The sequence below is a fragment of the Dermochelys coriacea genome, chromosome 8 (assembly GCF_009764565.3).
Source record: "Dermochelys coriacea isolate rDerCor1 chromosome 8, rDerCor1.pri.v4, whole genome shotgun sequence".
Classification (NCBI taxonomy): Eukaryota; Metazoa; Chordata; order Testudines; family Dermochelyidae; genus Dermochelys; species Dermochelys coriacea.
This window is the reverse complement of record NC_050075.1, coordinates 78189964-78215903: the sequence shown is the minus strand read 5'-3', so window position 1 is coordinate 78215903 and position 25940 is coordinate 78189964. Positions and strand designations below refer to the sequence as shown.

The 25940-nt window shown below is 43.6% G+C and overlaps 1 protein-coding gene across 2 annotated transcripts in view; it reads left to right on the top strand.

Annotated features, from left to right (window-relative positions):
• The window catches only part of HS2ST1 (heparan sulfate 2-O-sulfotransferase 1), a 167300-nt gene that overhangs the window by 134135 nt on the left and 7225 nt on the right, over positions 1–25940 (top strand). For both annotated transcript variants that reach the window (XM_038413998.2, XM_038413997.2), the window contains exons 3-6: positions 6234–6319; positions 9806–9944; positions 23921–24018; positions 25394–25551. In XM_038413998.2, coding sequence (XP_038269926.1) covers positions 6234–6319; positions 9806–9944; positions 23921–24018; positions 25394–25551 — 481 coding nt within the window. The remainder of the gene's footprint in view (positions 1–6233; positions 6320–9805; positions 9945–23920; positions 24019–25393; positions 25552–25940) is intronic.

The window sequence follows — 25940 nt, the reverse complement described above, 5'->3', positions numbered from 1 at the left end:
ATTTTGCTGAGTTGATATAGGACCTTCTGGCACCTCCTTTTTGATCACTGGAAGCATTTTAAGCTTCCAGTTACCTAGAAAACTGAAGTTCTTCATTCATTCCTATTTTCCTTGCAGTACTTCTTAGCTCCTCTGATTACATTTGATCCAGTTTTCAATTCAGTGAAGCTCAGCTGAGCTAACACCTATTAGGAGCTCTGAAATAGCCTTTCAGTTATTTTTCTAAAAATGCCTGAAAAACACTTTCCTAGAAACTCATTCACATTTGCTTGTATTTTCCAAAATAACCTCAAAGATCTTGCTTAGTTTGGACACAAACTTTAATCACTCACTCTCATGTGAGCCCCAGTAGCTACACGGCCCTTTAAAATAAAACAAGCAAACAAAAGCCAACCCATGTTCAACAGGAGAGAGAGAGAGAATTGCAAGAAATAGTCATCAGTGATCCAGTGAGGGAAAAAAAAAATCATTTACCCCAGCCTGGGTATAGGTTGTCATAAAACTTCAGAAGTTCTTTGCATCTGGCTTAAAATGTGGACTTATACTACAATTGTCACAGCTGCTGTATAGCAGCTCACTTACCCTCTCTTGGATTGTGCTGGACTGAGTAGTGTCTGAAAGATGAGCTAAGAAAAGTCCTGGCTAAATCAGCTAAGCAGGCCTCTGATATACATGATGACTGTATACTATGATTGATATTACCTTCTTAGCCATAGGTTTTGCCTGGACCAGCATGAAACAAAGAATAAGTTAATGGTGGTTCTTTGAGTAGTGCCCCTATGGGTGCTCCACTCTAAGTGTGTCTGCATCTCTGCGCTGCTGATCAGAGAACTTTGATAACAGTGTCCATTGGGCCCGCACATGCACTGTCTCCTCGTGCTGTTTCATGAGGCTAGCCATTGTGTGTGGGCTAGCCATCCTCAGTTGTTTCTCACCCACCCTTGGTTAGAGATGGAGCCTTTTCTTTAGCTTTTAGAAACACTTTAGACTTCTTTTGACTTTTATTTGACACATTTTATTTATTTATTTGTTTACTTAAAGACAGAAAAAAGATTTTGTTCTCGTTTGACCCCTTATGGGTGGAAGGAGACCCCCCCCCACCACCCCGAGAAGGATATGCCCAGCTCTCTAGGCTTCAAGAAGTGTTGCACTTGCAGCGTGGCAATCCCGGTGCACTCCAAATGCATTTGCTGCCTTGGCAAGGGCCACATCCAACAAAAGTGTTCCGTCTTCCAGCAGCTCCGACTGAAATTCCCGCAAGGACAGAGAACTCTGCCAGAAAATCATCTGTAGGGAGGCCCCTAGCCCTCCGGCTGGTGTGAGTCTTCCCCATAACCTTCGACTTTGAATGATAGTGGGTCAAAGAAATGGTCTGGGGACTCCTCTCATAAGTCAAAAACTCAAGTCCCGTCATTAACCCTGAGGGATAGCCAAAAGTGATCACCATCTTTGTTGGTGTCTGGTACTGTTGACAAGCTCATGGATCCTTTGGGCATAGGCATAGAATCTTCGGTACAGAGAGACAAGGGCAAATGCCCTAAAACGTTCACAGAATGCAAGCTGTCATCGGTACCACAACAGCAGCAGCCCATCTGCCATTGGAAAAATGGGTACAAGTGAGGTCCTCATCTCTCCCTGCACCACTACTGATGCTGGGATGCACAGTACCAGCAAAATTTCATCTGTCCAGTGACCTGGCTATGTAGGAAGCTCCTGATTCTCTGCCCCTCGGTATCGAGATCATTGCACTGAGCCATGGCCGACCAAAGGGTATTTCTGCACAATCATGCCATGCCTCTCCGATGTCAAGTGAGGGATCCCACAATGAGCCGGACAGGGTTTCTCTCTCTTCCTCCCAAGCTTTATATGGGACCTGATACGAACAGGGTCTGGGAATGAATCACCAGATGTCACTGCTACCATCTTGGTATGGTCACGCGTGGGCATCTCCACCAGGCCATATGCCCCCTCAGTGGCCATACTGGGACCCCTAGGTGGCGCACTGCCAGCCTGTCTCGAGGGCACCAAGCATTGCCCAAGAGCTTCCCAGGCATTTGGAGGAATGAGAGGTGGACACGGAGGAGGTCACATTCAAGGCCATATCCCCTTCCTCACTGGACGAAGCAGTCATGCTGTCTCCACCATCTATGGCGGATGACTTTCAGATATTTCAAGCTGGCGAAGATAGCGGTGGACATCCTCCACATACCATTGGAAGACGTTAAAGGTATGCACCACTAGCTTATCGATATCTTCCATGCCTCAACTACTTCCAAAATCACCCTCCCAATGAACGAGGCCATCCTAGACCTAGCTAAGATGATGTGGCAAATCCCAGCTTCGGTGGCCCCGACATGCAAGCGGGTAGACAAAAATTATGTTCCTGCAAAGAAATTAAAGTTCCTATTTACTCACCTTTTTGCCCAATTCCATTGTGGTGGATGCTGTGAACTCTAATGGCCGACAACACCGCTTCAGGACAGCGTCCTATGACAGAGATTGGAAGCGTCTTGACCTTTCTCCCCGCTGCTGCCCCTCACTGTAGCCTCACTGGGGGGTGGGGAATGGGACTGCCCCTTGCCCAGTGTGGGGCAGGAGCGGTGACTGCAGGCGGGGGGAGGAGGAGGGGGCCTGTGCTGGTGGAGGGTCCTGCTGGAAAAAAGAAGGGTCCGAGTTTGAAGGGCAGGGTTGGGGCAGGGCAGGCTGGATCGGAGGCACTTGGATCCTGCGGCGGCAGATCATGCCGGGAGCCAGAAGAGCTGACTCAGCATGGAGCTGCAGTGGAGAGGCAGGGATGGTCTGGGACTCGGGGGAGGTGTGTGGGGGCAGCAAGTGGGGGCCAGGGACGCTCAGGGGGGCGGCAGGCAGGGCCAGGCCCCAAACATTGGTGGAGCTGGGTCCCTGGGCCCTGAATATTGCTGGAGCCCGGGCACCACAGGCCCATACAACTCGCCACCCCAGCATGGAACCGAACCAGTACCTACGAGGCAAGGGGTTCTACTCTCGTTACTTTCTAATTCGCACCAGGAAAAGATTTCAGAGCTCTCAAAAAGTTCGTCAAAGCTCAAAAGTTCAAGATGGTCACCCTGTTGACGATCATTCCATCACTGGAACAGGGAGGCTGGTTTTTGGCCCTCAACCTACAAGATGCCTACTTTCACATCTCAATACTACTGGCTCGCAGATGTTTCATCAGTTTCACTCCTCCCCTTCGGACTTCCATCGGCACCCAGAGTATTTTCCAAAGTTCTCTCAGTGATGGCCGCCTATCTACGATGTCCAGGGATAATGATCTACCCTTACCTGTGTGATTGCCTCCTCAGAACCAGTCACTTCAAGAAGCTATCGAGCCACTGAAAACACGATATGCTTGTTCACAGAGCTGGGCCTGCAGATCAATTCCCAGAAGTTGACCCCCAGACCAGGGCAATGCCTAGAATTCATATGGGCTGACCTAGATGAGCTATAGGCCAAAGCCTTCCTACATCAGGCCTTGGTGTTGCTTATAGACACAGCCCTCAAGTGCCAGTGAGAATCTGCCTTCAGCTCCTGGGGCATATGGCAGCTGGGACAGCAGTGATTTCACATGCCAGACTTCGAATGCAATGTCTACACTTGTGGTTCAGCTCGGTTTACAGACCGAACAGGGACAATCTGGACAAAGCCCTGTCATTGCCCACCAGAGTCAAGAACTCCATGGACTGGTGGAAGAACCGGCCAGTGCATGCAAAGGGATCCCCTTCTTACAGGTGCCACCTTCGTAACTCCTTACCACTGACAATTCCCTCATAGGATGGGGCATGCATTTAAACAATATTATGACAGAAGGCAAATGGTCACCTGCAGAGACATCCCTGCACATCAATCTCCTTGAGTTGAGAGTGGTGAGGAACACCTGTGCCAATTTCCTCCCACTGATAACAGGATCACATATAAACATCCTGACAGACAACATAGCCTGCGTGTATTATATCAACCACCAGGGAGGAGCCAGATCACACCCTCTGTATGCACAGAGTCAGTGAAACTGTGGAACTGGTGTATCTTGAGTTAGCCAGGTTATAAATAATAAAGGGTTTTATAGATACGAATCAAAACTTTGAGTTGCATCCTGAAACGGATGGGAAACCAGTGCAGTTTGCTTTGCAGCATTATAATAACATCTTGCTGTCCTCAACCAGACTTGATGAAAGTTAACTTCAAGACTGGCATTAAGCAGAGCACATTATTTCAATCCGTTTAGGAGTTGCCATACATAAGCTCTGCATCAAAGGAGGAAAAGCTGCATATGACAAAGTAGCATGAGCCACTTCTACATGGGAATTTTAAGAACCAGTGGTTCAAAGGAACCTCAAGACAATGGACAACTGATCTCATCTATTCCAAGAAATAGCAACATATCCGCCTTACAGAATCTTCACTAGCTTTGTTTCATTTCTGAATTCAGCACGTGTTCCTCAGTGGCTCATTTTATCCTGTTCAGATCATTATCTCAGGTTATCTGTAGATACCAGACTTTTCTTTTCCGAATCTTTGTCTCTCCTCAGTACCTCTGCATCTGTGCCTCACTGACACATTGGAGAGAGGAGTCACCAGGCCTAGTGAGAAATGGTTGGCCTTAGGAGGGGATTTGCAAGCAATTCTCTTCTCCCTGTGCTTCTCAATTTTCCACTTATTTTGAAACTTGGTTAAGTAACGGGTCTTCACTGTTCCGTTGCACATCTATAAATGCTTTATGTACAATATTTTACAGTCTCCCTACTTTATTTATATTTGTATATATGTATTCTGTGTATCTGTGAAGTGTTCTGTGATACTTTTTACATTTACACTGCTACAAAAAATGAGTTCTGTTTAACAGAGAATGGCTACACTGAGAATTTTGCAGTTGATATTTCTGTGGTTTAGTTGTATAGGCAATCACTCTGTCGTAGCTTAGTACAGGGCAAATTCCTGGTGCTTTAGTTAATATCCAAGTGTGATTCTTAACTATTTCCTTTAATTATGTGAGTGATCTATCCTCTGCTTTTCAGCTTCAGAAATGGCATATCACTACCCTACAGCTGATGAGATTCAAATTTATCAACTTTCTTTATTAACTAATGCACCAGCTATTAAATAATATTCATAGTTTTATTGTTCTGGGTGTTAAGACTCTTTTCATCTAATAAAACTAAGCTACCAGCATTTGGCTGTCCTACTTTATCTTAAATTGATCATACTTCGCAATTTTGACCATGTATCTTATTTTCTACCGCATGATCATCTTCCAAATGTGAGGTCTGTTTCTATCCGTTGTGGAGTTTTGCCAGGGTCTGCTTAGATCTTGATCAGCTCTTGTCTAAGAGCTAGTTCATGCCTTGGTATGATCTAAGAACATAAGAATGGCCATACTGGGTCAGACCTAAGGTCCACCTAGCCCAGTAACCTGTCTTCCAACAGTGGCCAATGCCAGGCGCCCCAGAAGGAATGAACAGAACAGGTAGTCATCAAGTTATCCATCCCCTGTTGCCCATTCCCAGTTTCTGGCAAACAGGCTAGGGATATCATCTCTGTTTAGATTTAGATTGTTGTGTTGAGCTTTTGGACTTAAATTAATTTTTCCTAGTAATAAACTCCAGAGAAGAATGCAGATGTACCTTAAACTAAATATAGTGCTGAAATGCAGTCTGGCTGATGGTCCATCCAAAAATTAAAATTTTGCTCCTTTTGAGCAAATGGTCCACCTGGTTTGATGCCTTCATGTCCCTGTAAAATAGATCCTATAAACAAAACAGAGTTTCACCTAACATATTTGAAGAAAAAATCATTCCCTTCTTGTGGAAAATCTGTTGGAATCTGAATACAGATTGATGGATTTGGCCCTGTTACTCACTGCTGAGGACACTCTATATTGCCTTCAAACTATGTTTCAGGCTAACAAAAAATACTAATTAAAATGTTTGTATTGGTCATGTTTCTGACTTTTCTTTCTTTGCCTTTCTGATTGCTATATACTACTTCATATTTTTTTAGCTTTAAATTGTGGCTCTCTACAGTGAGTCAATTGCCATGTGCTTCTAAATAAAGTATCCTTTTCAGTTAGTCATGTGTCTTTTGGTAATATTCATGGTGATAGATTTTTATCATAATGCATTGTTCAGTTTTACTTATTGAATGGAACATATTATTGTAGGCTAAGCATCAGCCATTCCAAATGATATTGGAATATTGACTGTTTTCTACTTTTGTAGGTGCGATTTGTGAAGAATGTAACTTCCTGGAAGGAAATGAAACCAGGATTTTATCATGGACATATATCTTACTTGGATTTTGCAAAGTAAGTTACCTAATGATTTGTTTCATCTGCAATGGTTAATACTATTTATATTCTTAAAACTACATAGCAGATAAAATATTTCCTTCCGAAATATGATAGTTTTACCAGTTTTCAGTTGTGGAGTCCAGTAGTTCAGTAGATTGTTGATCCATCTTAAATATTTCTGCCCTCTAGTGTTCAGAATCTGACAACTGTTTTTTAAAAAAAAAATTAAACATTGAGTGTCTTTCAAATGAACAATATTCCCTTTAGATTTTTAATACAACTTTGACCTGTTTATTGTATGATAAAAAAGAATTAACTCATCGTTTAGGACCTGACTCCACAAGTTAGCAATATTATTCCTTGGATGAGCAACAGGAGTGCCTTTTCCTGAGAATTTCAGCTAGCTCTTCTGAATACTGAGAGTGTCATCCTAGTTATATGCTTCACAGGCTGAGTTGTTTAGACGCAGTCTGTTCCCAAACACACCATATCCAATAAGTAACACCACATTCAGTGAGGTTACTTTGAAGTGTGTGGCTCTTCACGTTCACCATGCATTTTAAACTTTTTTTCAATTTAGTTTTTAACATGCCACAGTTAATAACATAGCAGTACATTTAAAGCAGTCACTTTTGTGCTATACACTAATGCTACTTTTAAAAAAAAAATGCATAGAAAATACACTGAAAGATGTTCCCCTTTGTAGGGCTTAATCCTGCTCCTAATAAAACTCCTATTGACTTCAGTGGTGCAAGATCATGCCCATATTCCCCATCACTTGTGTTCCTCCTCCTTTCCACTCAGACAATTAACCTCTGAGGGTAAAGATCTTTTGGTTTGTAGCCTTTAAACCTCTCTCTAGAAGTAATTTTTAATAACTTTTTATTTAAAAAAAAAAAAAAGTAAAAGTAAAATGGAGGAGCATCACAAACTCCCAATTTAGCTCATCTCTAATAGAAAGTCCTAAAAGCCACTACAGCAGCTGGAAATTACCGGTGGGCAGCAGCTGAAATTTCAAGATTGCTGAAAGAAACAGGAGAGAAACCTAAATTAAAATAAATAAATAAATAAAAAAAATAAACTCTGTGCTTCACATTGCATCAACCTCCCCTCCCACCTTTTTTAAAAAGTTAAAATACTATATTAATAGACTTTTTGAATTGAACCCTTATTGGAATAACAGCCTTGTGAACAGCTAGGTGAATATTATTCTTTACATTACTCAAGGCATAAAGCTGAAAACATCTTATAGGTACTGGAACTTTTCAAATTAAAATAATTATAGTACCTGTAGAAAGGCATCTAAGCAATTTCACAGATTTCATTCATGTTCATATTTCCTTCCAGGGCTGTTTTATCCTTGTGTTTTCTGTTTGTTGCCCTTTTACCTAAATGACTAATTTTTTTCCACAACAGCTTCCTTTCTCTTATTTTTGGATTTCATTATTAAAATCATCTATTGAGCGTCATGGTTGCTCTTGGCTTTTGACCTATACTTTTAAAGAAACTCTGAGTATGTTCTGCATTCTTGTAATTGTCAAGTGTAAACTATTTCAGAAAATATTAAGGCTGTGTATTAAATGCTGAATGAGACTTTGATGCACTAAAATATTTCAGAAACATCTCTTACATTATGCTGAAACCAAAAACATTGCAGCAGTAGGAGCCAATCCGAGACTGTTGGTGTTGAGGGCGTGGTGCCATAACCCCACTGACTCAGTAATAGTAATAACAAAAATCCTTTGATTCTCTGTTTTTTGTTTTTATCCTGTTTTCATTCTGATGTCACTTTCAATCATCCATAACAGTTGATCTCCATTATGATGCTGGGTTTTTTTCGTTAAATGAATAGGAAAATAGCCTCCTTTGACACAGGACAATATTGTTTCATTATTATTTTATTACTTATTATTTATATTGTGCCATGAATATTTACAGAGTGCCAAGAGACACCAATCAGGATTGAGACCTATAATGCTAGGTGATGTACAAATATATGTCATGACACAATCCAGGCTCCAAGGAGTTTTGCATTAGTTGGTCAGCATGGTCGTTATAAGACCAAATGTTCAGGCCTCTGTCCAGTCTGCCCCCAAAATAATAATCTTTTCAGTTGTTTTTATTTCCTCATTTACTACTACTAACCTTTTGCCCTTCTGTTATCTCTCCTCTTTACTCTTTCAACTCAAGACCTAATAGTTTTCCCCTACAAACAGTTAGTTTAGTTTATAACTTTTTTCAAATGTTTTTCCCCCTAATTGTACTGCGTCTTGAGTTGTGCTTTGCTAAGGTTTCTCTGGTTTAGCTAGTACGGTCACATGATTCTCTGTCAATACAAAATTCTAGCAGTTATAGCTGAACATAAATGCATTTGAACATTTTAAAGTTTCTGGTTTCACTTGAGGATGTCATGCATGCTCATGATATTATTGGATGCGCCTCCTGGGGTCTCTGAAATGTTTAAATGCTCTTTATGTTCTTTGCTTTTTTCTTAGTTCATCATGATCTTTTACCTAAACTATGGCTGACAAGTCTCAAAAGGAGAAGAAAAATAAGGAAAATTTCCCCTAAATATAGACCAATTGGGGTGGAAATAATATAAAACTATTTTTGATCACTTGTCTGGTCATTTGAGTTAGCACCTTTTGTTTTTTATGAGGCTTCCAGTTTGTACTACGCTAAATCAAAATTTCCTTAGGTAGCACAGTGGCCTTAAAAATCTTGAAAAGTTACTTACTATAATAGAAAACGAAATTTCTGCTAGTATCAAAGACGCACACATTTTATAATCATAGCCAAATGACAGTCCCTGAGCACCTCCCCTTCCTTGTAGTCTGCATCTCTGTCCTTGGAGTCATGCCAGGAATACCACTTGCTTCACTAGTGCATAGCTCAGTTAGAAAGGCAACAACAGCAGGAAGCAGAAAAAGAAGACTGAACCTTCTGAGGGCTTCTGTGGTGTGAATATTTGGTTGCTAGACTGAGGGAAGGAATTTCTAAGGTCAGGTTACTTATACTAAAACTTTCTGCACCTGGTATAGAAGCAGGTGGGGTGTAATTATTGACATTTCAATATTGTTTTAGCTCAAAGACTAGGGTTGTATTATATTAAAAACAAACAAAAAAATCATACAAACACACAGAATTGACTTACCTGGTGTGTGGCTTGGTTTTTTGAGTTTGTCTTGTTCCTGTTTGTCTTGTTCCTGTAATCAAGAATCTATTGTGTTAACGTCTCTGGAACTCTCCATCACAAGGTAGAGAGTATCTCTTTTCAATACTTTTTTCATGTGTCCTTTTTCAGACAGCTCTCTTCTGTTCTTTCGAACAATAATATAGAGCCCTAATGTGAAATGTTGACTTCCTGGCTCTAAAGATTAAAATGTCCTGTCTCTAATATGTATATATGTTCACATTTACATAATGTCAGGAAATACATTTTTGAGAAACTACAGGAAAAAACATTGGTTTGACATTATTTTTATTTATTTTCTATTTCAGATTTGGTGTTAAAAAGAAACCAATTTACATTAATGTAATAAGAGATCCTATAGAACGACTAGTTTCTTATTATTACTTTTTACGGTTTGGAGATGATTACAGACCAGGGCTACGAAGGCGAAAACAGGGGGATAAAAAGGTAATCTAAGCTTTAGATTCTGCTTTCATATCTTATTCGTACTAAAATTGATCTGAAAACAGCTTTAAAATATGGTTTGGCTAAAGCCATATTTCTTGGGGGGGAAAAAATTCCAAAATATTAGTGGATTTAAGGTTGAAATTACACCATTGAATTTGTGTGAAGTTTGAAAATCAGAGCTGTTCTTGGATCAACAATGGCGATGCTGGTGATTTTGGTAGGTGGCATGCTCCACTTTTTGTTGGTTTTGAACCAAGGTGTACAACTCCACATGCTGTAAGACCTTTGAAAAAGTATAAATCCAAGATTCTGACCTCTTATGAACAACTGTTTATTTGAATGACTAATTCTGAAAAAAAAACCTGAAAAAATGTTCTTGAAACTTTGCAAACAAATTAATTTAGGGCTTAAAGTCTGAAAAATCTCAGCCCAAATGTCACTGTTGTAAATATTCAAGGTTGCAAGCATTAAATGAAAAGACTATTCTATTAGAGGTATCCAGAAATCCATTCCTGCAAGAAGCTGAACTGAACCTGCACTCTAAAGCTATCATGCTAAAAGAATATTAGCTTTGTCTTTCAATAGCAGTCCTAGCTGTTGATTTTGAACACTTAGTATTGTGATAGGACTTTAAATATGCAAGGTGCACTATTTGAAAATTGTGGTGTTCAAGCGATACATGTTCTGCACTTTCCCACCCTTCTTTAGAGCTGACCGGGACTGACCCAACTTAGCATATTCAAACCGCAAAACCTCCCTTGCTCAAGCATTGTTACAGCTTCCTGTTAATTCCATAATTTATTTATCCCAGGATGCATTTATATATCTACTATAATATATATACTGTTGGAATGCCTCACTTTGGATTGTACTTGCATATAAGTAAGCAAAGTAATGCAGTATATTTGATGAATGGACAGTTTTTAAAGAGATTGAATTTGACCCAAAATGTAAGTTTTGTAAAAGTAAGCTTTTTACAAAACTTAAGAACTGAAATTTTTCCATTCTTTTTTTTTCAATTTCAGTGGAAACACAGGATTTTTAAACAAAAAACTTTTTCTGCAATGTTTGCAATCTAAATAGTGCTAATACCTTGGAATACGTTATGCTAATACCTTGGAAAACTGAAAGTGAAACTGACTAAACAAAAGTCAAACCAAATAGATTATTTTCATTATGCAAGCTGAGCCAAATGCAAAGAAACAATGACATAGTAAGTAAGTTTTTACTTTTTAAAATTAGCATTTTTGTTTGTTTGGTTTTTGTTTTTTGGTTTTGGGGTTTTTTTGGCAAGACCACTAATTTGGAAGCTGCTGCTCCTCCTTGCTTCCTTAGTTAGAAGTAGCTCTGCCTCTGTTACTAAGGTTTTGGCTCCATCTGCTGCCCCTGCATCCCACCTCCAATCACCAGACTCTACCATGTGAGTAGAGAGAGGATTCTGCAAATAAAGTCATTGGTATGTTAAGTGTGGGGTTTTTACCTGTAACCTTTCGAACATTCTGAACTTTATTTCAAGTTTGTTACTTCAAACGTTGCAAAGCCTTGATCGTAACAACATATGTGCTAAGTTTGAAGATAACTTGAAGTTTGCTTGTGTTTCTGAGTACAAGCAACTGTTCAGGGGCTTTTACTGTTAAGCATTTTTAACATTTAACCAACTCAAAATATGCCTAATTAATTTCCTGTAAGTTTTCCTTAGGGAAAATCTTTTTTCAGTAAAAGAAAAAGCATGAAAACTTCTAGCAGAACAGTAACTGAAAATAAGGATTTAAAATGTGTCCTTTGTAGACTTGCTATAGTGATGGTATGATATATATCAGATTTAAAAAAGAGGGGGATTATAGGTTTTGATTTTATAGTCTACTCTCTGGTCCTTTGTGTCCTTTTTTACTCCACTGATGGTTAAAAAGTACTAAATCATCACCTTATACAGATTGTGGGCACTAAATCCACCTCTGTGCATTCTCTGCTATGATCTGTCCCAAAGTGATATAGGAAGACATTAGATCCAGGGTTTTCTTTATTTTCAACCCCAAACAGTGATTGGAAATGGTTTGAAAAAAAGTGATTTGGCAAATTAAATATTGAACTATTGTTATTTCACTGGACATGTATCTGACAGAATTAAAACCAGCATTGTATAATAAAACTGTTCCATATACAGTATACCTTTTTTTTGTTTTCTATCAGACCCTGATATAAAAGGAATACTTTGATTTCTTAAGGTTGCTTTTAGAAAATCACATCAGTTAAGGCGTTAAATCGGTTCAATTTTTTTATTTTCCTTCAGTTTGCTGTAAAAAAAATTAATATTGACTGGATAGATTTGTCTGATTGCCCAAAGCTGAGAGTGGATGGCAGGATGGATCACTAGATGATTGCCTGTTCCGTTCATTCCCTCTGAAGCACCTGACATTAGCCACTGTCAGAAGACCGGGTACTGAGCTAGATAGACCCTTTGGTCTGACCCACTGTGGACAGTCTTATATTCTTGCATAACACCATGAAGACTTTCATTTTTAAAACATTATTCAAGACCACCTAGAAAAATGTCCATTTTATACATGGATGTTTGCTTTTCTTTTGGATGACTGATTCAGTTAAACTCAGATTAAACAAAGAGTGTGCATATATTAGTGTAGCATATATTAGTTGGACATTGAAAGTAAAGCTCTAAAATAGACTTTGGGATAACAATAAATCTTCCTTACATCTGAAGATTCTAAAGTTTATTGAAAACTCTCGTATCTAATGTTTTGTGGAGGTGTAAATTCTGTTAGCAGTGCAGACTCAGCACAGCCAAGAGTGCATGGGCTGAATTCTATTCTATTCTATTCTATGTGTGGATTGTTTACTTCTAATTCCCTTATGCAAAACTACTGAAAGTAGTGTGGTTACACAGTGTCATTGGAGGCATAATTGGCCTGCAGAACTTTTCATTGGTGGAGATGTGTGAGATAGAGAAATAACTGTGATTCCAAGTTCAGGATAAGTTTACTGGACTGGAAATTAATTAAAAAAACAAAAAATAAAAACATAATTTTACGTGTAATTTGTAATCTGAACACATCTGGTGTCCATTTATTAAGAACCAATAAGCCAAAATGCCACAATGCGACTTCTATGGAATCTCTTTTCAGAATAGAATGCACTTTAAATAACTTCCTTCAGGGATTAGAGCTATTATCATTAGTTTAAACCTTCCTAATGTGTTACTTAATAACTCTCTGTTCTTGTATTTCAGGCTCTTGTTTTCAATCTTTTATCATGTCACTTTTGCTAACATAAATGTATTTTGATTTTAGATGTTGTTGTTGTTGCCATACACATTTGAATTGTCCCACAAGCACCCTATTCTACCCAGATAAAATTTTGTCACCAAGATTTAATTTCTTCCACTATAATAATTCAGATTATAGTGCTGCCCGTGCAACCTTTTCAAAGTTATTTAACAAGAGGATGACAGTTTTACTTGCATCAGATATAAAATTCAGAATGATCAACAACTGACTAACCCAACCGGAGTATCCATCATAATCATTTACTATATCTTAGAATCCCATCTGAATTGTCATTGTACATATGATTTCAGATAACTGCCAAAGAGCCACTAATTTAAGCATTAACAATACTGTAGCATCTTCTGCGTGTTTCTTTCACCAAGACAGTTTAGCTGCTTATTTGATACGATTTTTCTTGATACAGTCCAAAACCAAAAACTTGCATTTAGAAAAACAGTTAAGATTGCTAAGAGTTACGTTTTTCTCTTATTAATCATGTTACTTAAAAATTCTTAAGTACATAAGCAACTAGTTAAGGTTCTTTGAGTGATTGCTCATGTGTATTCCACAATAGGTGTGCGTGCTTGCCATGTGCACCGTTGCTGGAAGTTTTCCCCCTAGCAGTACCTGTAGGGGAAGCCACCCCAGTGACCCCTGAAGTGGCGCCTCCATGGCGCGGTGTAAGTTCCTTCTTGCCGCCGGCGAAGGTGCATCGGAACTGTGCTGCTTCAGCTTTGTTGTAGCTCATCCCCAGAACTTTTTGTTCGTTCAGTGTTAGTACCTGTAGTTAGTTAGCTGTTACAGTTAGTTCATTTAGTTAGAGTACCCGGGTACTCTACATGCCCCACGCCCCGGGTTTTAAGGCATTCAACACTTGCAGGCAATCTATGCCAAAGAGTGATCCACGCGCAGACTGTCTATGCTGTTTGGGTGAGACCCATATCAGTGATCGTTGCAAAATTTGCAAGTCGTTTAAACCTCAGACTAAGAGAGAAAGAGACTGTAGGCTCCGGGCCATTCTCATGGAGTCGGGGTTGACCCTGGCTCCAGCGCGCTGCTCAGAGTCGGCACCGTGGCATCGGTGCATGGCGACCCTCCCGGTGCCTTTGACTAGTCGACACCTCTCCCCATTTGTGGGGCATAAGAAGGCTAAGAGAGTGCCTTCTTCACAGTGGCACCGAGGTAAACCAGGGGCAGAGACTAGACCTCATTCCTTTCAGGCCTCTAGGCCTCCGACTCGCGTTGAGCAGAGTAGCCCGGCCACGTCGGACCAGGCCTCCCTGGATATCTGGATGCCATCCACGCCAAAGAGCCTGCAGGCGGCCAGAGACGTCATGACCATGCCAGTATTAGGAGTGCTGCTGATGTCGGCTCGCCGCTTCAGAAGCAAGCCACCACTGGGTTCTCTACAGTTGCCCCTGGCGCAGCACCGATCTTGGTCACGGGAACATTCCCAACGCTGTTCTCCACCCAGCGACCATTTAGGACATAATTCACATGGCTCGTTCTCGACTCCCACCAGACTGTCTGGGTACCGTCTGAGCGGGACTCCCAGCACTGCTCCATGCCATGGAGCGATTACCGACGGGACCAAGGCAGCCATCGCCAGAGGTTCTCATCTCACAGGGGTTACCACAGCCGGTTGCAGCACAGACGTCGTCACCATTCCCACTCGGAATCCCTCTCCAAGTCTCCGCCAAGGCACCGTCTCCGCAGCCCAGAGCGTAGATCAACGGCACCATGCCATCACAGGTCCGCCTGTCAGAGCAGATTACGGAGTAGCAGCTACAAGCGGTACTGGTCCTCCACATGGAGATCGTGAACCCGTGGGCTACGCCGCTCCTGGCACCGCCATTCCTCCTGGTCCCGTGCAGCGGCAGGTCATTCGTCAGCCCGGGCTCTGCTCGTAGTCACCCTTCCATGGGCCAGGCCGAACAGCCGGGGCCATCGGTGCCACAGCAGGTGCAGTGGCACCGGGCTCAGTGGCTGGCACAGTGGTACCAGTGGGCACTATGGCCTCAGCTGCAGCCCCCTGGAGGGGGTCTGCTCGGTAGCCAGAGTCTCAGAGGCACCATCAGCCTCTCTCTCCAGGCCCCCAAGGAGAGGGTTGGTGGGATGTATGTCCTTGGCACTGTTCCAGGAGACTGACCAGGTGGTGAACCCTCCGGTGCCGGTGGATACCCAGAGCACTGTACCGGCTTCCTCGCCTTCTTCGGATAAGGCGATAGCGGCCCCGCCGCCCTCTGTCGCGCAGGAGGACTTTACGGCCCATCAAGAACTTTTAAAACGGATGGCATCGAGCCTTCACCTCCAGGTAGAGGAACTGGAGGCGCCCTCGGACTCCCTGTTCAATATACTGTCCTCTTCGGGCAGGGTGGCTTTGCCCCTTCATGAGGGGGTGGCAAGGATTTCAAATGCCCTGTGGCAAACGCCAGTTTCCCTGGCCCCCATCTCGAAGAAGGCACAACGCAAGTACTTTGTACCCACCAAGGGGCACAAGTACCTCTACACCCACCCAACGCCCAACTCCCTGGTGGTCGAGTCGGTCAACCACAGGGAGCGGCAGGGCCAACCAGCCCCCACGCCGAAAAATAAAGACTCAAGGAGGCTGGACTCTTCTGGCAGAAAGGTTTATTCATCCTCAAGTTTCCAGTTGTGGATGGCAAACCACCAGGCTCTCCTGGGTAGATATGAATTCAACTTGTGGGGTTCACTGCCCAAATTTGAGGATTCCCTCCAGGAGCACGATAAGAAAGAGTTCAAGGCACTGGTGGAGGAGGGTGCAGCTGCTGCCGGGCATCCCTGCAGGCGGCGTCAGATGCGGCAGACACGGCAGCTCGATCCATGGCATCGGCGGTGTCCATAAGAAGGACATCGTGGCTCCGGCTGTCCAGTGAGGCGCAGTCGGCCATGCATGATCTCCCTTTGAAGGCTCTGTTTGCGTAACAAACGGATACACAGCTGCATGGCATGAAGGACTCCTGTACGACCCTGCAGACCCTGGGTCTTTGTTCTGGCTCCAGCCAAAACTAAGTTTAAGACGCAGCAGGCCCCTGCTCCGGCTGCCCTGCCTAAGTACGAGGCTGCCTATAAAAAGTCGAGAGACTATAAGAGGCGCCCTTAGCGGGGGGAAAAGGCGGTTTTGATTGGAAGTCGGGGGGCACCCTGACAGTTCCCGAAGGGGATCCCCTCTCAATAAAGCTTCCTTTTGCAATCGGTTTTGTGCTTTCCTCCTGGAGCGGTTGCGACTAACCTCAAACCGTTGGGTCCTCAACACGGTCTCCAGGGGCTATATGCAGCAATTTATTTCGCCCCTGCCCAACCATTTCCCACCCCCGTTCCTTCTGGGGGATCCTTTGCACAAAGCCCTGCTAGACCAGGAATGGGGCGGCTCCTAGACCTGGGAGCAGTGGAAATGGTCCCTGGGGAGTTCAGAGGCAAAGTGTTCTACTCTCGCTATTTCCTTATCCCGAAGGCCAACGGGGGATTCAGGCCCATCCTGGACCTGCGGGATCTGAACCAGTTTATGGTCAAACTCAAGTTCTGCATGGTCTCCTTGGCCTCTATCATCCCCTCCCTGGTCACTACAAAGTGACCTGTGCTGCTGGAGAAATCTTACCGGCTGATCAATTCCAACTCATATTTGATATTTGGCATATGTCTGCACAGGTTGAGAAATGTGCCCAGGACAGGTCAATGCTTGGATATGTTGATTTGATGCTGTATAAATACTTAGAGTGGAAAACTAGCACTCATGAAAGAGGAAAAAATAAAATCATCATTTTCCTCTGTCGTTTCAAGCATAAATCTTTCTCTCTGGCAACTTTTAAGATACTAACCACCTCATTCTGAGCTGAGCAGATTCTTAAATTGATTTAAGCTGAATTGGAATTAATTTGCAAACTGGATACAATTAATTTAGGCTTGAATAGAGACTGGGAGTGGATGGGTCATTACACAAAGTAAAATTATTTCCCCATGTTATTTCCCCCACCCCCCACTGTTCCTCAGACATTCTTGTCAACTTCTGGAAATGGCCCACCTTGATTATCACTACAAAAGGTTTTATTCCTTCCCTCCCCCGCGCTGGTAATAGCTCATCTTAAGTGATCACTCTCCTTACAGTGTGTATAACAACACCCATTGTTTCATGTTCTCTGTGTATATAAATCATCTCCCCACTATATTTTCCACTGAATGCATCTGATGAAGTGAGCTGTAGCTCACGAAAGCTTATGCTCAAATAAATTTGTTAGCCTCTAAGGTGCCACAAGTACGCCTTTTCTTTTTGCGAATACAGACTAACACGGCTACTACTCTGAAACAGGATAAAACATGTTTATCTTTCAGAAAAGCATCATTTCAGTGAGATGCCCCATTGTTATCAGAGCTGAATTCTGAACACTTTAAAGTTCTTCACTAGTGAAAATGTGCAAATATATATTACTGAAGTATGGGCAGAGCTTTATTTGGAAATGCATGATTTTACCAAACTGCAGCAATTTCAAGCAATCTACTTGTAAGTGTCTGCATCTTGGGTTGGATTCCTAATGACAGTTACAAGAGTGGTAGAGTCCTAAATCTTACTAGGTCTATAGTCAGTTAAAATTAAACAAATTCCAGTCTTATATTTTTTTAATCTTTTCCCCAATTTATTTTCATTTGATAGGTTTGATGAACTTATCAAAATAGTAATGTTTTTAATTACACAGAACACAGAAATATTGTAAAAAGCTGTCTTCAGTATATTATACTTCCACAGAATAAAAACAGTACTGTACTCTAAACATGTATCCTATATCTGGCTTAGAGAAATCATAAATACTTGAATTTCTGACTATTGTATGTATAGCATGTTTTTAATACTAACTTCTCTCCAATGTTAATAGAACTTTTATTGTAACTGACATTATAAGCTTGAAACACTGTGATTCACTGCAGGTATCCATGTGTGTAGAATGATGTCATGGGCTAGTTTTTTTCCTTCAAAGTGAAGTTGGATGCAGTAACTTACTTTCATGTCTACCCTTATTTGGAGCCATAGTATTTTAAGTTCTCCTTCGAGTGCTTGTTCACGTCTATTCCAATTAGGTGTGCATGCGCTGCGTGCACAGTCGTCAGAAATTTTTTCCCTTAGCAGCTCCCCTTGGGTCGGATAGGGAGCCCCCTGGAGCAGCGCCTTCATGGCACTCAATATATGACCCTGCCAGCTCAACCCCCCTTCAGTTCCTTCTTACCGTCTGTGGTGGCGTTGGAACTGCATTTCACTTGCTTGCAAGTGTTTCCTTAGCCTAGTACCTAGTTCTACCCAGTTTCTTGTTTTAGTAGTTAGTCTTGTTGTTTGTAGTTAGTATAGAAATTGGTGTGTGGGATCGTTCCTATCCTCTCACCCCGTCTTGGGCATGCCTCAAGCCCAAGGGTTTGTCTTGCAGTGTATGCGAAAGCTTATGCCTAATAGCGATCCTCACAACTTGTGCTTGACTTGTCTAGGGGAGGCGCATCAGTCTGAGCGCTGCAAGATTTGTAAGGCTTTCAAGCCTAGAACTAGAAAGGAGCGTGACTTCCATTTAAAACAGTTACTGATGGAAGCTGCACTCCGTTCATTGGTCCGTGAATCGGTGCCGAGGAGGGACTCTGGCGCGAGAGACTCTCGGCACCGAAGATCCCCGGCACCACAGCAAGGAGCAGTGCCCTGGCACCAATCCACATCGCTGTTGCCCCACAAGCGCCATAAGAAGGTGGACAGAGGGTGCTCTCCTCAGAGAGCTGCGACACCATCAGGGGAGGCTTTGCTGCTCCAGAGGAAAGACTTGGCTCCCAAGCAGCAAGAGCTCGTGCCGTCAACTCCGGCGCCCAGGCAGCACCGTTGTGCCTGGCACCTAATGACTATCCAGCGGGGCAGTGCCTGGTGGAGTTTTTGGAGCCCCCCTCCACCCCAGACACTTTTGAAGCTGCTAAGGAGCTCATTGAAATAATTGCACCCACCCCCAGCTGTTGGAGAGAAGCCTCCAGCACCTCCTAGATGGGTCCCATGTAGAGGCAAACCCATGATGATGAGTCTCTCCTCGTCGCCGGACCAGCACTGTTCCAGATCCCCATTGCAGAGTGGCATTACCTAAAATAAAAACTATTCAGAAGAATAACAAGACTCTGTGGCAGACTCCAGACTCCTATTCCATCCACTGCCAGGGGAGTGGAAAGGAAGTATTTGTCCCCTTCAAGGGCTATGAGTTTTTATTCTTCCATCCACACCCTTGCTCCCTGGTGGTCTCGGCGGTGAATGAAAATGAGCACTAAGGGCAACAGGCGCTGCACGCAAGGCTAAGGAGGCCAAATGTATGGACCTCTTTGGCAGTTAAGTATGTCTTAGGGAGCCTACAGCTGAGGATAGCCAAACAGCAGCCTATCCTCAGCAGGTGTAACTTTAGTCTTGGGACTCTATGCCCAAATACAAAGAGTTGTTCCTCACAGAGTAAAGGCAGAGTTCTCAGCTCTGGTAGAGGAGGGGAAGGCAGTGGCCAGGACATCCCTACAGGCCTCCCTTGACTCGGCAAACTCGGTGGAACATACCATCTCCTCTGGAATGGTCATGAGGAGGACCGCATGGCTCCAAGCTTCCGGTCTTCCCCTGGAAGTTCAACAGACCTTGCAGGGCCTTCCCTTTAAGGGCGCAGGGCTGTTTTCGGAGCAGACAGACTCAAGGGCAATATGAAATCTCTGGGGATGCACTCGCCTGCTACCCAGAGAAACCCTTTCAAACTTCAACCCCAGCAGCAGCAGAGACAATATCAGCCTCACCCAACATAGGGAACATACTGTCATAGGTGCAGGAACAATAGGCATAGACCTTCTAACCTGCCTTCAGGCCAGGGGCAGGGCCCAACCAAGCCACTGTCGGGATCCAAACAAGGGCTTTGAAGGAACGCCTGAGGACAGCATACCCCTCACTATCCCGGATCCTTACCCCTGTTTTCTGAACCATCTATCCCACTTCTCCAGTGCATGGTCACCTATAACATCGGACTGCTGGATTCTCTGCACGGTAGAAGTGGGATATTCTCTCCAATTCTGCTCCTCCCCACCCTCCTTCCCCGTCCCTCTTCAGAGACCCTTCTCACAAGCAAGTCCTTATCCAGGAGATGCAATCACTCCTCACCATAGGGGCAGTGGAGGAGGTTCCTCAGGAGCTAAGGGGCAAGGGATTCTACTCTATTTCCTAATCCCCAAGGCAAAGGGCAAGTCTCAGACCCATCTTAGACCTGCGAGGACTCAATCAGTTCATGGTAAAGTTGAAGCGCCTCATGGTCTCCCTGAGTATGATTATCCCTTCCCTGGATCCAGGGGACTGGTACGCTGCCCTTGACGTGAAAAACGCACTTTCATATAGTCATTTGGCTGGCCCACAGACCTTTCCTGAGGTTTGTTGTCAACCACAAACACTATCCGTTCACGGTGCATCAAAGGTCCCCCTGGGTGTTCACCAAGGGCATGTCGGTAGTCGCAGCCTTTCTCCACAAGAGGCAGGTACAGGTTTATCCCTACCTCGACGACTGGTTGCTGCGGGGGTGCTCCCGGGAGCAGATGAAGTCCCAAGTCCAGTTAGTCAGACATCTTCCAGAGACTAGGACAACTCCTCAATGTGGAAAAGTCGATGCTGTCACCGACCCAATGAATAGAATTCACTGGGGCAGTGCTGGACTCAGTTCAGGCAGGAGCAATACTACCAGAGTATAGATTTCAAGCATCATTCAGATTCTCAGGCGATACCCCATTACAACCATGAGGACATGCCTTAGTCCCTTGGACACGTGGCGGCGTGCACCTATTTGGTCAGGCATGCCAAGCTGAGGCTCAGATCACTCCAGGCCTGGCTCACCTCAGCTTATCACCCAGGTCGAGACAGTTTGGACTGTAATAACAGTGCTGGAGCAAGTCTTAGATACCCTGTGGTGGTGGCTGGACCCTTGCATGGTCTGCGAAGGAGTCCCATTCAGCACCCCTCAACCGGCCATGACCTGAGTAATGGACGCGTAAGACCTGGGTTGGGGGGCCCACGTAGGAGATCTACAGACACAGGGCCAGTGGTGGCAGTCCTAGATCCCGCTCCACATCGATATAAAGGAGCTCAGAGTGGTGAGACTAGCTTGGCAGACCTTCTGAACAGATTACAAGGTCGGAGTGTTGCTGTGCTGACCGACAACACCACCGCCATGTTTTACATAAACAAGCAGGGAGGAGCCCATTCCTTCCCTCTCTGTCGGGAGGCTCTCCAGTTGTGGGATTTTTGTATAGCCCACTCCATTCACCTGGAGGCATCCTATCTCCCTGGAGTTCTGAACAAGCTTGCAGACCACCTCAGCAGGTCATTCCGCAACCATGAGTGGTCCATCCTTCCGGACGTCATACATTCCATCTTCCAAAGGTGGGGGTTTCCATGGTTAGACCTGTTTGCCACCAGGAGTAACAGGAAATGTCCAACGTTTTGCTCTTTCCAAAAGCACAGTCGGAGCTCTTACCTTGGACACGTTCATGCTACCCTGGAGAGACTATCTAATGTATGCCTTCCCGTCGATACCACTCGTCAACAAGCTACTGCTCAAGTTCCTCAGAGACAATGCGGAGGTAATTCTGCTGGCCCCCTGCATGGCCACGTCAACATGGTTACACCACGCTTCTGGAGCTGTCAATGGACACTCTGATTGCACTACCACTCCACCCAGATCTGATCACACAGGACCACGATCGCCTCCTTCACCCGAAACTCCAGTCCTTCCATCTCATGGCTTGGAAGCTTTATGGTTAAACCCAGTGGAGCCCCAATACACGGAATTGGTGAGGGAGGTGCTGCTTGGTAGCAGGAAACCTTCCACCAGGGCTACTTACCTATCTAAGTTGAAAGGGTTCTCATGCTGGTGTGAGCAGAGTTGCGTACCTCCACTTCAGGCATCTATACCATGCATCCTGGAGTATCTACTGCTTCTGAAGCGGTAGGGTTTGGTTGGATCATCCATCAGAGAACACCTCGTGGCCATCTTGGCATTCCACCCAGGAAAGTTGGGGCGTTCAGTATTCACCAACTATCACTATGGCGGGCCGTTTCCTGAAAAGTATGGAAAGGCCATATCCACAGTCCTGACCACCGGTACCTGCTTGGGATCTCAGTCTGGTCCTCAATAGGCCAATGGGGTCCCCATTCGAACCACTGGCTACATGCTAATTTCTGTATATCTCAGTGGCATTCCTGGTTGCCATCACATCAGCCAGGAGGGTGTCAGAGTTAACAGCATTAACCTCCGACACCCCCCCACACACGCGCACACAGAGTCTTCCATAAGGACAAAGTACAGCTCAGGCCGCACCCGGCCTTCCTTCCCAAGATGGTATCCCAATTCCACATTGCCCAAGACATTTTTTATCAGTATTCTATCCCAAGCCACATGCTACTGGACAGGAGCAGAGGTTTCACTCACTAAGTGAGCGGAGAGCGCTAGCATTCTACACTGAGCCCACAAAGCCTTTCAGGAAATCGAAACAACTCTTTGTAGCAGTGGCAGACCACATGAAGGGGCTTCCAGTCTCCTCAGAATGCATTTCTTCCTGGATCACGGACTGCGTCTGTACCTCGCTAAGGTCCCAACGCCGGCTATTATGGCCCATTCAACATGAGCTCGTCCGCCACTTTCCTGACCCAGGTGGCCATCTAGGAGATCTGCAGAGCGGCAACTTGGTCTTCGGTGCACACATTTACCACCCACTGTGCCATCACCCAGCATGCTAGAGATGACAATGCTCTCAGTAGAGTGGTGCTCCAAGTCAGTGATTCCTTAATTCCGACCCCACCCCCGGGGGAGAGCTTGGGAGTCACCTGATTGGAATCAACGTGAACAAGCACTCGAAGAAAAGACGGTTACTCACTTTCTTGTAACTGTTGTTCTTTGAGATGTGTTGTTCACATCCATTCCAATATCCGCCCTCCTTCCCCTCTGTCGGAGTAGCCGGCAAGAAGGAACTGAAAAGGGGGTAGGGTTGGCAGAGTCATATATTGAGCATCATGAAGGCGCCACTCCAAGGGGCTCCCTAGCTGACCCGACGGGAGATGCTAAGGGAAAAAGTTTCGAGGACCGTGTATGCGGCATGCGCACACCTGATTGGAATGGACATGAACAACACATCTCGAAGAACTACAGTTACAAGAAGGTAAGTAATCATCTTTTACAGACTCAGATTTGAAGAGATACCAGTAATTCGTTGGTACAGTAAAATAGTGGTAGACTATTGATCCTATAATTTATAAAAACAAAAAATTCACTGTATTATACAGTTATGATCCAGTCCACACTCCGTTTTGCAGTAATGTTATTTCAGCATTTGGGACCATTGTTATGACTTTTGTAACAAGGAAAAACTGTAATAACAATATATAGTTTTGCTGGTTCTGACAGAATCCACTTTCCTGCAAAGGATACAAGCAGGACTTAAAGTAGTCAGTTAATTCCAATCACAAAATGTTAAGACCAATAGATTCTCTTTTTATAAGGTATTTTGAAAACAACGCTTGAAAAAAATACATTTTCTCTTTTCCCCCCACATCTCGTGTTCCTTTATCCCCAGCACGTTTAACAACTAACTGTGGTAAGATGTTTGATATGAAGGCTGGGGTTTATAGCTCACTGTGCAACTTTGTCTTTGTTCCAGACCTTTGATGAATGTGTAGCAGCTGGAGGCTCAGACTGTGCTCCAGAGAAACTTTGGCTTCAAATTCCATTCTTCTGTGGCCACAGCTCAGAATGCTGGTAGGGAGATAAAATTGGCTTAAGCTGCTAGTCAAGTCTATTATCACTATAATCTACATTTAATAAGTAAATGTGTGGTGGAGGGTTAGATGTTGATAAACTATTTTCCAATGAATAAGTTTAAAAGACATTTGTTTTGTAATAGACATTATAGAAGTGTGCAAACAATTCTTTAACTAAAAATCAGCATTTCCATTATAGACCCCAGTATTACAGATTCAGCAATGACAATTTCCTGTTGAATCAGGCTAAATCTTAGTGTACATGTTTGCCTGAACTAAGTGTTCTCCTGTTCAAGCTATTTGAGTTTTATACAGAGGGAAAATTATATAAGTAGCTTGGTTTGAGGTGCTGTTGTGATAAACTGTATGCCAGACTGTCAATAATAAATGCAGCTTAGTTGTTAGAAGGTGAAATGAAATTTGATGAAGACTAATTGTACATGTGGATCAAGCATTTTTGTTTCTTATACAAGAGCCATGTATTTTAAGTTAGTCTCCAGGGAATGCAAGTTTGAAAATGGCTTATTTGTGCACAACAATTCCATTCAAATCCTTTTAACAGCAGTTAGCCACTTCTCTATAACTGAGTATCTGTGGAAACAAATATACTTAAAGGTTCTGAGCGAAGACATGGAGCATTATTATCAAGCCTATTATCACTAAATTTGCTGGAGTTAATCACAAGCAAAGCAGGTGGCCACTTGGCGACTTTTACTCAAGTGCAAAGTCTGTATAATGTGGCCAGACTGGGGTACATGGTGCTTGCCAGTGGGACCAGAGGAAGAAGAAAAGTTGAGCCCTTCTATCCCCCCTTTCCTCTCTGGCAATTAATCCATGAGTGGGAGAGATGGCAGCTCTATTCTTTCTCCTTTATAAGGCCAGCTTTGCTTTTCTGTGGGCATTTAACTATGGTAATGAATAATACTTGCTAAATCAGAGGAATTGAGATATTTATCAAAGGATAAAGAAAGGAGGGCATGTGCCCCCCATCTCATTTTTTGAGTAGGCAAAAAATGGTAGTTCTGACCATTTGATTCTTGAGACACAGAAAAAGTAAAATTTTAGAAATTGAATGAATTAAAGTAATGGCCATATAATTGCTAAAGCCTAGTGGGTAAGGTGTTAGCATTAGCAAGAGACTGTTGTGAGCAGCCTTGTAAAGCCATAATCCATGACATTTGAGTTGGTGTTGACATAATCACAGAGGAGACAAATTGTCGGGGGCGGGGAGTTAGGTAAAGGAAATTAGAGAGGGTGTGATTTAAAATGAGTCTCTTGCATGTGCAGAGATGATGTGAAGAAAACTATATCTAGGAATCAAGAATTCTTGGCTGACTTCAGAACCTTGCTGTAATTACTTTTTATCATTTTAGGAATGTGGGGAGCAGATGGGCTTTGGAACAAGCCAAGTACAACCTGATTAATGAATACTTCCTAGTGGGAGTCACTGAAGAGCTTGAAGACTTTATTATGTTATTGGAGGCAACTTTACCCCGATTCTTTAGGGGTGCTACAGAACTGTACCGGACAGGTATTTGAATAGCTGTTTTCATTTCTTCCGCACCTCTTTTTATGCTTTCACATGACCTCTTCAGACCTGGATGAGCAGTCTTGAGTCTCTGCCGGGGTTGCTTCTCAATTGACTGAGGCGGAATCATTCCAAAAGAGTTCTATCAGTTTTACCATGCAGGCCAAGAATCTTTAGCCCGTATGTTCATTACACACAACCAGGGTGGAGTATTTGGTCTGTGCAACAGTTCTGCAGTAATATGACTAACTTGCTGCTGTTTATACATGCAGGTAAAACATGGTAGGCTTTACTAATAAAAGGGCACAGCCCCAAAGAGGAACTGACAGGCTAGGGCCCTGATCTTGCAAACTGTTCTGTACTGGGAGATTTCTGCACCCAGGTGGAGCCCC